This window comes from Hippopotamus amphibius, chromosome 2 (assembly GCF_030028045.1).
Source record: "Hippopotamus amphibius kiboko isolate mHipAmp2 chromosome 2, mHipAmp2.hap2, whole genome shotgun sequence".
Classification (NCBI taxonomy): domain Eukaryota; kingdom Metazoa; phylum Chordata; class Mammalia; order Artiodactyla; family Hippopotamidae; genus Hippopotamus; species Hippopotamus amphibius.
In genome coordinates this window covers 87,053,447-87,068,132 of record NC_080187.1, presented here as the reverse complement: position 1 = coordinate 87,068,132, position 14,686 = coordinate 87,053,447, and the positions used below count along the sequence as shown (strand labels likewise).

Sequence of the window (14,686 nt, the reverse complement as noted above, 5' to 3'; positions counted from 1 at the left end):
AATGCTGATCTCTTTATCCTTCCCATTTGCAAATAAGCCTTATTAACTGGATTTAGAGTTACGTCAGAACACTGTACTCAGGCACACACCCAGGAACAAGCAACACTTGGGGAGGAGAAGAAATGTACATTTCACGATTCTACATCTTACCGGCCACTTCCGTCCACCCTCCCGTCCCTTGTAAGCAAATAGGCTTTAAACTGGAAAATGTGATACGCCCACTTAGAAGGCCACCATAACATGCGGGCACTTGAGGCACTAAAGTAGTAGCAGAGAGGGGAGAGACTTTTAAACAGGGCAAGCTGTCCAGGACTCACTGCCCTTTCTCCAACAAAAGGCGGGTGAACACATTCATGCTTCCGAGCGAGGGAAATTCTACCTTGAGGATCTCGTTACTTCCGGGCCTGTTCTAACTGGCTATCCACGTTAGCTTGGTTTGCAGCGACTAACAAACATTTGTTCTAAGCCTGGTTCATATGCTATGACCTGCTGACAGCTACGTAATTCATTCATTAGGGCTCTTTGACCTTTTCGTTAACATTAAATTAAACAGACTCAACGCTGATTTTGTATAAGATGAGTTCTAATATCTCAACCAAGCGTGTAACTGCTAAAAATTGCTGAAAATGTGTTATTTTCATAAAACTAAGTGTCATTTAGTCCACGCACACTCCCCAAACTAGTGCTTCCATAATCTTTTGTGGGGATACCAAAAATATTTTTTCCACCCTTTTGGAATCAAATCATTTGGTTAGCGGGGTAACAGCACAACACAGAGAATGCTAAGAGGACAAAAATGTTTGCAAACAAACTTTCATTATTCTAGTTCAATCTTTCACAAACATACTGTACAGAGTCTTATATGATATAAAACAAAGGAAAACATCTCTGTCTATTCAATTTAACACAACACCAAAATAAAGCAATTAAGACTTTGGGGAATTCAAAGGTACAAGAAAACAAAAAACGGTTAGCACTAATTCCTCAGCTTTTTTACCGTAAACATTTGTCATTTAACAGACATAGTGTTTGATAGTTTCTTTTGTACTGCAAATACTTTTGGTCTCTCCTCATTGTAGAACAAATGAAGAATTAAATGAACCCCATAGCATGCTCTGAAGGAGATGAAAAGATAAAGCTCCTAGACACATCTAGCTTATCTTTAAGAATCTACTGTTTCTGAAATTTTCACAAAGAAAAATACTGAATCCTCAACTAATGATGCTTACTTTTGGAAACAATAAATACTGTGAGGTACAATAAATCCTACAGGAATAATAAAAAGAGAAACATATCAACAGTTTCCTTTGGCAAATTTAACAGAAGTGAATGCTAATGTGAACCTAGAAAAAAATAATTACAAAACATATGAAATGACATTAAAAGTTAAGACAAAGGGGGTATTTCTAACTTTTAGACTGATGAAATGTTTGAGGCCCTTAAATGCGGAAAAGAAATACATTCTCATTAAATTACCGTGTACTGTTTGACAAAATATGCCTTGTTTATCTCCTTTCTCCCCTCTCCACTTAAAAAAAAAAAAAAAAAAAGGAAAGAAAGAAAAGACAACAAAACACAGTCTGCAATGCACACCCTAATGGTTTTGGCTGCAGACTGAACTTGAGTAAATATCATCATTTAGTCAGTATGTTGTGGTAGCTGAGGCTGCCGATGTGGTTAACCAGCTCAGGCAACATGTGTAAACATCGGAAACAAAACAAAACAAAACAAAAAAGGTTTGGAGAATCCTCTCCCTCCTCTTTCTCACTCTCGACTGCTTGGTTTCAGACTTGCTTTCATTTCTCTCTGACAAATCATGAGGGGAAACACAAAACACTAAACAGTGAGAGATCCTATTTTAAACCCCCTTCTTCTGGCTTTTCAGAAAGGAGTGCTGCTTAGTTCAAGTTCAGCACATGTCTGCAAATCTTCCAAGTACTGCTGCTGCTGCTGTTAAATGCCTTTTGATTTCTGTCTATCAAACCAGCCTGAATCATAGTACTACTGCAGGACGTGCAACAAATTACACAGCCACGCAACAGACCAATCTGCTTCAGACTTTTTCTTTCTTTTTAAAGGATAAGGGCTAGGTCCTTGCGAATGAGTGCTCAACTCTTCTACTGCATTCGGCTTTGTTCCATAGTGAGTAAGTTGGGCTTTAGTATCCTGAAATATTATCCTGCCTCTAAAGAATAAATGTCTCGGCTGTTTCACACCACGGAATTTTGTTTTCCTTTTATGTAATGTAACATATAAGCAAGAAGGATGCAATGCTGATTGTAATAACATTCGGCACTTGAAAGAATCACCATTTTTTTTTTTTAAGCGGTTTTCTGGTGGCCGACAAATTGGCCTGTGGTCATGTTGAGTGACTAATTGTATTTTCTTTTCTGGAAACTTGTGCAAAGTTGGCAGTTTTGTGTTAACACTAATACTTTTGTTTGGCATTTGTGCCCTATACTGACCAGACCATTTTTATACAAGTGAATTTTTTTTAAAAAAGACACTTACTTGAAGTATGGCAATAGTTTAAGGATAAAAAAGAAGCACGGATATTACACATCCCCTTGTAGTGTACGAAAAAAAGTGCATGACTGGATTTATGTACGAGTACAGGACATTTTTAAAAAGCAGATCTGTGCTGTAAGGCATGCCAGCACCTCTTTATCACTCTATCTAGCAGGTAGTAAAAACAAGACCTTTTTTTTTTTTTCCTTAAAAAATGTGCATTAATGCTAACATAAATGAATAGAGCTAGCCAGCAAACTATTTTTTTTTCCTGTATATCTAACAGCTGGATGTAACTGTAAAAATTAAACAAAAAAGTTAAACAACCATCGATACAATTGTTTTACATCATTGGCCTCTCAAGGCTAAATATTTACAGGTGAATCTGCCATGCTTTAATTGAAGATTCTCTCAAAACCTTAAAGTTCACAAAAGACAACTATAAGAAGTTCCTTTTTTGTTTCTTTTTTCCCCCTTGTATTTTTTTTTTTGCAGGCAACAGTCATGGGTACAACAAATTGTCCCTTTGGAGAGGACCAAGAATTATTATTCTGTCAAAATTTGGGCTAGTTGCACGCTTTTATGTGTGTGTGTGTGTGTGTGTGTCTGTATGTGTGTTTAAAGGGTACTTTGTTTTCACCCTCAAATGAAAGATCTGACCTCTTTCTCAAAACTATAAAGGAAAAAGACAAAAAAATTTCAAAAGCACCTAGTGTTTATCTTTTCATATCTAAAGAAAAGAGAATGTGTGTGTGTGTGTATACGTAGACACAGAGGCATACATGTGTATACACACACACACCATCCCAAGTACACAAGCACACACTGACTATGGCAGTTCAAATACGTAGGCCATCTGGTGAGAGCTGGCATTTGTAGTGTCCGTTCTGAGACTAATCTACTGAAGTGAAGGGAATGTTTTTGTGGAGATTAGGGTTCTGACTGTGCCGATTCCGGCTTCGCACAGAGGAAAACATCATATTGCAACCGGGGACTTTGCACTTGTGCATCTCTCGCAAATGCACGGTTTTGTAGTGCACCCTCAGGGTCCCCTTGTTGCTGTACATCTTGTGGCAGATGTTGCACATGATCCCACCGTTGCTCCCGGACAAGCTGTTGAACATCAGAGATCCTGAAACGTCAGCCCCGAGGCCGCCAGGGAGGGCGGGGGCCTCGGCCCTGTGCACCGACTCCCCACTGTCACTCGCCCCGTCAAGGTCATCCAGGAGAATCCCCTCGTCGCTGCCTGCGTCGGATTCCCTGGAGGAATGGATGCTGCTGCTGGACTGGAGGCTGGAGGTGGTGCTCAGGTCCAGGACCATGTAGTCCTCCGCCACGCCCCGCCCGTATCCATTCAGATGGGAGTCTTCCGTCCCCGCGGGAGAGGAGGCGTCTTCCCTGACGTCGAGCCCCAGGGGGTGCTGGGCACCATAGATCTTCATCAAAAATTCATCCCGGAGGTCCTTGCTAAGAGAGGGCTGCGAGGAGTCCAGGCCCATGTCATCGAGTTCTTTGGTCAACAGTTTACGATGCAGATTTATGTTGGCACTGTGTCTAGGAAAACAAGAGGGAAGGGGGGGTAGGTGTACGGGGAATGGGGAGGGTGAGAAAAAGGAGAGCATTTTAAGATTGATTCAACTTCCACTAGGCATCACATAAGCACATTCATTGCTAATGACACCATTGTAAAAGCAAACATTTCCCTACAGCCTCAGGATCTGGGACGCAGTAGTGGTGGGGAGTCAATAAGGGGCACTTTTCATTAACATAATTTTTATGAGAATAAAATTCCTCAATGGTAGGATGAATACAAACCCACGCACCTTTTTCTGAATGATTGTTCTGTTGCTTTTACTCTGTAGCAGCGCCAGCTGCCGAGAATCTCACAGCAGCGATTTGAGAAAAGATATTAAATAGGATAAAAGAATGAAACTTTCTGCTCGTCTAAACTGAATAATTTGAATTTACCTAAAACAAAACCAAACCCCTTTTTTCTACAGCAAACACTTAAAGGTATAAAAAGGATCCCATTTTTTTTAAAAAAGTAAATGGTCTAGATAATTTAGGATTCACTTGAAAAAATAGTAACTTGTTCTCCCTCACTATCCTACACTTCAAGTTTTAGGTAGGAAACAAAATTAGCTTAAAAGGTTTGCAGTTTGAAATAGGGTTACAGACTGTCTCTAACATAAATCCTTTTTGTTTAAGAATGGTTGGGATCTCAGCTAAGTGTAATAGTAAAATACATTTATTTTCAGAAGCTGCTACATTTTAGAGTTGAAAATGTTTTCATCAAGTAATTGAAATTTTCAAATTTAAATCTTTAAAAAAAAAAGCTGACAATCAGAAATTGGCTTTTTAAACAAAACCCACCCACCCTTTAAAAAAAAATCACAGTCAACAACAGAAAAAAACCCAAAGGGCAAAAAAGGAAAACCCCCCACACACAATAAATACAAGAAAAAAAATCAGGCACAATAATAACACACGGTCCCTCTATTTTAACAACTGGAATCCATACTTCTTAGACAAGCAAAACTTACTCACTGAATGCTTTGCTTGTATGTATAAGAAAAAAGACAGCATTTGTCCCAGAACATCCATAGGGATGTCATGATTTACAAAGCCTAACAGATTATTATCTGTCTGAAAACACTGCCTTTGTACTTACATCCCCCATTTATTTTTAAAGTGCCCTTGGGCATATACCTCTCTCCACCGGCAAAGGCTCATGTTTGACAAGTACCTAAATTGAAGGCTACCCTTCCAAAAAGTAAACCAATACATAAATACAGATATATAAAAGCTTCTCAACAATGGTGGAAGCTCTACATCTTAGAGAAGTCATTGTGATAACAGAAATGACCTAGAATGGCCAGCGTCACGTTCGACAGACCTCCTGATTATAATTAAAAAGTATGGAAGACCGAAACGAGTCCCTCCATCTGGTGACAAGCATGGCTAATATTTCTTAGAGATGGTTGAGAGGTATGTGCCTCAGAGACAAGAAAGGTGGGAAACCCTTCTCCACCTTTCCACACAGACAATATATACAGCACTGTGGATGTGAAGGGCAGAGGGGCGGCAGCCCTCTACACGCTGCACTTAGGAAGGCTGAGCTTACCTTGTGATAATAAGATCAGCTTTCTAATCTTTTGCTAAATCGATCACAAAAGAAAGCAAGAATGAGAGACAGAGAGAGAAAAAGAGAGAGGAGGAGAGAGAGAGAGAAAACAAATTCACATTCTAGACATCTGGTTTTAAACAAACGTAAACAATAACATAGGGATTTAAAATGTTCTGATCACAAAATCATTTTCTGTCATAAGCGATCATCTCATATGCTGTCTTGATGATTTTCAGATCAGCCGCATCATCCAAAAATCATAAATCAAATTAAGATAAACCAAATTCACAGCATCATCATCCACAAATGAGTTCTACACAGATGCATGCAGCGTGTGGATATGTGAATGATAAACAGAAGTGGTCCCCAGGGTCCCTGCTCTGACACAGTCGCTCCCCGTCTCCTTGGTGTCAGATGGCAGATGACTCTGAGTGCACATTGCTAAGCAGAGTGCAGGAACTGCCTACTGTGAAGTCTTTCCCCTGACATGTGGGCATGACACCACCAGAGTTATTACAAGAATGCGGAAATAGAGTCACACCGTGGACTGTTACTCTATTGATAAAACAATCTGCCGACCGTAAGCAGCTCGAGAAATCCTACCCTTCTGTGTATTATTTTTAACATCCTCCCCTCCCTTTCTTAATTTCACAAGCACACATTTTGCGATGACTTTAATCTAGAACTCTGTTGCTGCTCACACATCTGCAGTTACCACTTCCTAGAATCGCTGCTGAGAAAAGAGCAGCCAGACACACTGCAGTCACATCAAGACACACTGAATACGAAGAATAAATTAACATTGACAAAAGGACACACGGATCCCCCAGATGGACACATCTTTCCTAAGATGACTTGTGAAATTACGCATCTCCACTGCTGTGTTACCAGGAAGAGATGTTTCTCTTCATTTCTCACTTACAGCAATAGAATTCTGTAATCTAATTAGATGATGTACCAGCCCTCAATATCTGTCAACCAAACGATGTGCAGAAATGTGTAGACCAGCTCTGGCACTCTGTTCAACAGTGTCCCTTTTCCGCTGTCAGCAGTACTGTTGGCCTCCGCTAATATAATTACATTGACTTTTATTCAATTAAGTGCCATCCCTTGCTTTAAACAAAAAAAAAGCTACTTTATCAATTGATTCAGGTGTAATGCAATAATAAAGATGAACTCAGGGCAGTGCATTAGCTCTGCTGTTCATAACTTCAGCACACGGGTTCATTCGTGGTAGTCGATTTCCATTATGCAACCACAATTCAGGAGAATTGATTCTTTTATGTTCATTTCTTAATCTATTACATTTTTGTTTAATAATCCTCATAAATGTCATATGCAAAATACTTGAACTGGGGATGGGAAGAACATGCTGTGAAAAGCTTACTGGTCCACTGTCATGATGGTGGGCTTGGAGATGTTCTAACTAACTCCAGTACTACCAGGGTGGAAAGAGCCAAAGGCACGAGAAGGAGGGAGAGAAGACAGATTCTTTAGAGAGTCCTGATCCTGTGCCTCAAGAGGTAAGGTTCAGCCTCCACAGGATGGACAAAAGGCAGCACTTGATGTTAACAGAGACCAGGACTCAGTCAATCCAAACCATGAACTGTCGTAGAACACTTGTGCGAGGACGAGAGACAAACACCTGGAGTTAACAGCACTTACAAGTTTACCTGGATCAGCAAAACCGAAGAGGTGAAAAGAAAGGGAAGACGGAAGAGACACAGAAAGAAGCCATGCCAACGGACTATGAGGTGTACAGGGAAGAGGACCCTAAAATGAGAGGAAGACTAGGGAGTGCTGGAGACTGGAGGACCCACAGCAGAGGAAGCAGGAGGCAGCTGTCTTGTGATAAGGAGAAGGAGGACTCCAGGAAGGAACCAATTTTGAGTTCTCCAGAGAGTTTTTCTTGAAAATAAACCCAGTGTTCTGAATATTTATGTCCAGAAAAGAGGAAAAAGTAACCACGAACAAAAAACGATATTAGGACTTAATATGTTCTATAAGAACGTCAACGGTACAAAAGCTGTTTCTATTTGCTTTGATTAGGTAGGTAATACCAACAGGAGGAGGCAGCTTCCTCTTACAGAGAAAAAAAAAGGGGGGAGGGGGGGATGAAGAGTAAAGGCGAGTTGATAAGTAGAAGGGGAAAGGAGCTGATCTTACCGGGGATCTTGTCGAAAGAGTAGGCCAAAATGTAGTCCCAAGATGGTCACTTTCAAGAAGAACACAAACTATATCTCATTCAACCTCAAGTCTCCTGCAACTCAAGTAGAATACTTTGCACACAGGACATAATTACAAGGATATTTATTTGACTTCAGTCAATAATATGCAGTCTTAAAGAAACTTTCCCCAAAATACATCGTAGAAGCAAAAACAATCATCCCAAGATTGGAAACATGTAACTGAATAGTTAAGAAAAGACCCTGATAATAGAGCAGATGATAATTCTGACCTTATCACACCCCACTGTGGTGCAAGGTAATGCTACATAATTAGGGCACGACACAGTCCTATAACCTAAGCTATGCTTGGAATCATGAATGTTTCCTCTGACCCTCTGCACTCCTCCCTACTCTTTCTGTACTGAGTTCACCAAAACTCTCTTGAAAACTAGGAGCGCCCTTAAAAGCAAAAAGTAATGACGCCTATATGATATAGGAGAGGTCATAAAACCAAATTTACTCTTTGAAATGCTGAGTGGCAGTACTCTAACTGGACTAGAGTGGACTACCAGTCTTTTCTGGTTTCTTTAATGAAAACTTATGTCAATTATATTTCACTTAGAAAAAAAAGAATGTTACCATGCAACCACAGAAGACCCCAAATCCAACATGGTCAAGTGTGCACATGCCCTTCAGGAAAAGTCAGTCCTGTCTTGAGCTTTTCTTTTCTCACATTTCCCTTTCCAAGCTTGTTCAAATGCCCAGTTCAATTTAATGCAATGTTTAACCATAAAAATAAATATTAAACACACTGAAAAGAAAGTGTTTTGAGATTTTAACTTTGGTTTTGAGATACAAGGAAGGAACTTTTTTTAAAAGAAGCCTTGTGACCAAGTTAGAAAATCAAAATGTGGCCATCAAAACTGAACAGTGCATTAAGCTATAGGTTACAAGAGAAGCCCAATCTAACCTTAATTCTTAATCAGTTCTGAGCCATTCTATACTTAGCGAATTGAGACAAAATACTTGACAATTAATTACAATGCCTCAGGTGAAATGGAATTGAGGCTCCATTTGGATTAGCTTTTGCCTTTATTTTTTGTGCTCATCTCAGCCACTACACACACTCTTCTCAATTTATATCGTCCAGAATGATCGCAGTGATGTAAGCACAGCAGATACCACTGTATATACATAGTGATGTGTGTGTGTGTATGTATACATATGGGGATAGAGAAATAAATTTATATCCAACCTGGGGAAATCTAGAGGCTGGGGTTTGAGTGTATTGTGGGATACTGAGTCAATCTTCCTGATCAGAAATGTACATCTGCTATCCGAATCCAGGGAAATGAAAAGTTAAAAGCTCTGCTCCTCATTCGTTCTCTTCTCATCTGGACTTCTCTGACACTATCTGTTGTCCTTAATGCCTCAGAAATATCTGTATTACCATTTATTGATGGTAGGCTGCTTACAGTCCTGCGAAGTAAATGATATTTTTGATAGCGTACATTTTTGCAAAATGAGTAGTTGCTTTATATGCTAGTATTTAAAGATTTTATCCAAAAGATCTGAAAACCATCCCTAGCTCAGGAAATTCAATGCAAAATTCTAGTGAACAATGCTCCAAAACCCCCCAAAAGTAGAGAAGTCCATAATAAATGCAAGAAATAAAAGCTAAGCAAATTCTTGCAAATTAAAAGTATGAAACTTAGTCACTTCAATCCCTTTCAATATAAAACAAATCATCCATACTGGTCACGCAGACAGTTCCCTCTACATTCAAATTATTCACTTGAAGATAAGCTCCCACCAAACTCTTTAGGGGTTTAGCTAATTTACTGCACAGATACGGCACGTCTGTTGTAATAACAGGTAGGATGTATTGGGGTCGACCATTTATCAGAATTAGACTTCTTTTCTCAATTCACAGTGAATTATGCTGCCTACATGACTCCCCTCTCTCAGAGCCTGCCATCCCCTTATGGCCCCTCATGTGGCAGGCAAACAAAATTGACAGTCTCATCTTGTCAACAAGGGGCGATTCTCCTGAGAAGCCATTTAACTTTGCCGAGGAAGCAACGTATTAATGTGCCTGTCCCAGGAACGTGAATCATCTTCAAGCTTCCAACCTAACTTTGATGTGAACGAAATCACCAAATTTGTTTACTAAATGAATCGTAATATGCTAATAAGAAAGCATGACATATATGGAAAAGCTAAACAGATGGTTTGTTTACTCCACTTTGCAACTTTATAAATGTTGTAACTCTGAAGATGTGAGTGAGAATTATTGGTTTGTTGGCAGAGGCGAACGTGTCTCTCGCATACTAAATCTGGCAATACGGTTACAAAACAATTTGTCATTGCTGTGGAATGCATAAAAAATGTTAATGTAGTAATGGCATTTGGGAAGGCAGATTGGTAGATGGAAAATGTCTATGCTGGATGCTCAGGTTAAGTGCAGAATTGATATCCAATGCTGTTCCCTAACCATTTTACTTCTGAGTTGTATCTGACACATCGAGGCTTCTCGAGGGTGCTGATTATTCGACAGATAACCTGTTGCGCTGTAACGTGAGACATGTGTTACACTGTGAATAGGATTATGTTTTCACAGCATTTGGAAATTTTCTCAATCAGGCAGTTCATGTGGTGCTCAGGTTACTACCATTGTTGGGTAAGAAAAAGCAAAGCCGTTCACCCTGGCATCTTTTAAGGACTTAAATAAATCTGAGCTAGAATTTTGAGATTTATATTTACCCTGGATGAACTAACCCCTCAAGCCTTCATCCCTTGTTTTATCATCTTATACAAAGAGTTTAGAAGACCTATTTCCAAAATAATAATGCATTTTTTCTCCTGATGCTCAAATTTCTTCTCCTATTCAAGAGTAAGCTTTCTTTTCTAATGTGTACAACATGAAACATCAGTTTCTTTCTGAGATCTTTTTCAAAGGAAATACTTCCTAAGACTAAATATCCAAGAAGGTTTTATATCATTAAAATGGTTAATTTATGATCTTTTAAAAAGACAACATTAGGGATAAGTTCCCCAAGAGAGGGGACAGAATTTTTGCAGGCAAAACTATATTTTAGCTATGACCTTATCTGGAATTCTGTGTTGAAAATGAAACTACTTAAGATAACATGAACAAAAAGAATGCACAAAATCTAACTTACGTCTTTGGTTAAATGATGTCAAAACTACCAGCTGAGACAGGAAAACTTCAGTTAAGCCACGAGCAACGCACCTATGCTACTAAACATTTCAAAGTTTAGAAGCATTCAGATGATCTTTTTTGAAATTCTTTTTACTTTTGATTCACACAAGCATAGCCACAGAAGCAGAATTTTGTATGAAAGAGGTGCTCATTCTTCCCAATATCATTAACCACCTGCCCCAACTTCTCAGTCCCATATATACATATTAAGACCACCACAGATCTTGTGGGATTTACCTGTTGTATCGCCATACAGTGAAATTTCTACCTGTCTGCAGAAGAGAAATGAGAGAGAAAAGTGAGCTAAAGAAACCACGGCATTCATCTTTCTGCTCAAGGATCACGGTGGAACAAGTAACATTAGCAGCTATCCCAGCCTGGCACTTCTATCTCATTTGAAACATCTCCTCGTTCCTGACCAACAAAGAAAATTTCAATAAAGTACTTTTACTGGTTTAACAACAGTGAGCTCCTGGGATTGTCAAAGTGCTAAGCCTTTTCCAAGGAGAGAAGAAATCAGCAGCTCAAATATAATTAACCTTCCATTCTCAATGCAAACTGCCACGCACAGGAGCTCTGCAGTCTATTAGCGAAGTTATAATGGCCAACAGGCAGAAGCAAAATTGGTCAAAAAGTTGGCTGCTGCTGTCATATTTTTGGAATTATGATTAATGGCACTAATAATGTGGATGATTACTGATATGTGTATCTCCAGCAGTTTATCATATTGCGCTGCCTGCCTACGTCCTCAATAAGCAGGATGCTATCATTTACCTCTTTATTGAAGGCAATCCTTCTCTTGAAGGAGCATATTCTAATTACTTCGTAATGTTTTATGTCTTAAACATTTTGCAGCTCTGGACCTTGCCAACTGCTTCGTGTCTACCATTGATTAATTACTGAATGTTTAATCAAAATTTAGAACCTAATGTAGTCATTTATGAGCACACTGCAGTGCCAAAGTAGTTAGGCTCTGCTCCCAAGTTTGGAGAGTGCTGGGTTCAAAATCAAATCCCAGCCATGCACGAGGATCCAAGAATTTCACCTTGGGTGCTCTGAGGTTGCCAATTCCATCTCTGCTGATGAATGGAAGGTAATCTAACTACAGGGTAAACAGCATCTTTACCTACCCTCTCCCCACTGGGTTTCCCTTTCCTGGTTCTCCCGATTCCCCAGTCAACAGAGCACCACTGACTGCTTGCTTTTGAGAGCAAGAAGGGGCTCGTGAATACCCATCACGAGAACGTAGCTTTGAAGTGGTTAAACAAGTGAAAAATAATTTGCTGGGACAAATACATACATTTTTTTTTAATGTGGATTTTTTATGGTACTGTCATACAACCATTCACCGTTGAAGTTAAGTGTTTTTTTAATACCATTACTGAACTGCTGAAATGGATGCTAATATAGCTTGGAGTGCTAATGTCAAGTCCTGGTAATAAAAAAGACAGACGGCTGAATGAAATAATTTCAAGTAAAAAATAGAACAAAAGTGCTCTCTCTCTTGCTCTCCACTTTTATTGAATTGGGACTGACTGAGCCAATTGCTTTAGAAGTCTGTAAAACACAATTACTAGTGAGCGGACTGACCCCCCAGTGCCCCCTCGGTGACAGAGCAGACTAAAAAGGCAGCCGAGTTAGAGCAGCTCCCCTCAGCTGGCCATCAGACCCAAGAGGCTTACTTCTCAAGGTCTGCTGTTCTCTTTGCCCAAATCTGTCTCCTTTGACTGAAAAAATCTTATTTCCCATCCATGTGCTAAAGTAACTTCATACATCACTTTCCAAGATGAAGATGTCTATTCTGGCAATTAAGGATGATCTGTCTTTTGACAGTCTTATTTATTTGAGTGTTTACGTACAAACACACACACACATGCATTTAGATGAGAACGTTAGCATAATTTCTGAATCGCTAGTAATAACTCAGATTGACATATACAATAGCAAAACTGAGGCATCACTTACGTATGTTCAGGTAGAAACACTTGGCTTTTTTTTCTCCTAAGGTAAAGTCAAAATAATTAGAGCAAGCAAGAAAAAGAATTAAACTAGAAGTAGGTAACATTTTTCCCCCTAGTTAATAAAAGAAGTAATAAACTCCATAAAGTACGAGAGTTAAGATCACTAACACTTCAGGCATAACAGCTTTTTACTGGGAATTTACAACTCCTCTTTTAATTCAAGCAGCTTGCATTAGGACATAAAATCTAGGTATTTTTTCATAAGTGTAGTTTTATGTTAAATAACTGAGGACAAATTGTCCTTTCCTGAAAAGCATTCTTTTCTCCTCTTTCTCAGCCTGCTTCTCTCTCACACGTGTGTGCGTGCACACACACACACACACATCTTGGCACTCAAGAATCAAAGTTAATAAATCCCTTTTTTATGACATTGTAATTTTTTGGCAAGTGTAAACTCCTTTCATATTCTGCCACATTCATTTATTTGAAGCTTGTGGGAGTCTCACGGCAAAAACATTAAATTATTTCTGAGAAGGCTTTTTAAAAAAAGAAAAAAGAAATGCTTTCTAGCCCAACCTTCACTATGAAATTTCAACAGAGAAAGAGTCTGTCTTCTCAGCACAACAACAACAAAAAACGATCACTCACAGCAAGAGAGAGCTGGTAGAAGCCTCTCACTGAAGAGAGAACCCATCTTCCTAGGATTGATACAAGCAAATACTAGTATATGTGTGAAGTCTTATAACCTGCTTCCAGGTGAGAAACGGCCTGTTTTTTTGTTTTTGTTTTTAAAGAAAAGACTATCTACAAAAACAAATACTTCAATGAATAATTACAAGAAACAGTCAGACCAAGAAAGTCTATCAGAGGATCAGATAGATGGTGATGGACCCAAGGGAGATGGAGATCAGGAGTATGACCCTTTCAAAGTGGTACCATCGTGAGAATCACCACCTGTGCATTCAGCATGTGCGCTCTGCTCTAAATGCTGTTTTGCCTGAATTTTCAAGTTCACGCTGGCGAGCTTGTTCCTTTTGAGGGAAGGTAAGAATAAAGGGTATATGGAAGGACCACGCTCGTGCAGTGGAAGCTACTTCGCCACAAGAGATTGAATGCTACTCCCGTCAATAGAAATTTGTAAAAAATTCCTTTGTATCATGAAGAGGAAGTCCTTTACCCGCCATTAAGCTCTGTTGTCTATTTGGTAGGCAGTTTGGTGGAAGTGACTGGTGTAGTTCTTGGACTGGAGGAGTGAAAGGTCAGCAGAGGCTTAAATGAGCTTGTCTTACATCCAGCTGGGCCAGCAGGAGGTCATTAGGAAGATCCGAGGCTCACTGTAGGCTTGACAGAGTCTCTCCCCATGATACAAGGAGACCGTTTTGCTCACTGCTCTTCTCCCAGGATATAAAAAGAACCCCAGAGACAGGAATGACACGGAAGTTTATCTTACTACCAAAGTTTCGCTTGAGGAGGGCACAACCAGCACTTACTCCGAAGGGGGATTTATTTTGTTTGTTTGCCTTTGATGGAAAGTAATGGAGATAAGTACAAAAGACCTATTGATCTCCTGGCTGTACTGTGAAACCAAAAAGAGTAACACGGAAAAAAAAAATTTCTTCCTTTACAAGTCAGGGGACCTGAACAGCTTCACCTTTTAAAAGAATTCTGGTAAAGGAGAGCTGCAGTGTGAACGGGGAAA

At 39.5% G+C, this 14,686-nt stretch overlaps 1 protein-coding gene across 11 annotated transcripts in view; it reads right to left on the bottom strand.

Moving 5' to 3' along the window:
- Positions 1 to 2,980: 2,980 nt before the first annotated feature.
- The window catches only part of BNC2 (basonuclin zinc finger protein 2), a 402,347-nt gene continuing 390,641 nt past the window's right edge, over positions 2,981 to 14,686 (bottom strand). For 10 of the 11 annotated variants that reach the window (XM_057720988.1, XM_057720987.1, XM_057720985.1 and 7 more), the window contains one exon: positions 2,981 to 4,062. In XM_057720988.1, coding sequence (XP_057576971.1) covers positions 3,402 to 4,062 — 661 coding nt within the window. In that variant the 3' untranslated portion in view covers positions 2,981 to 3,401. The remainder of the gene's footprint in view (positions 4,063 to 14,686) is intronic. The other variant, XM_057720995.1, reaches the window with a different exon arrangement.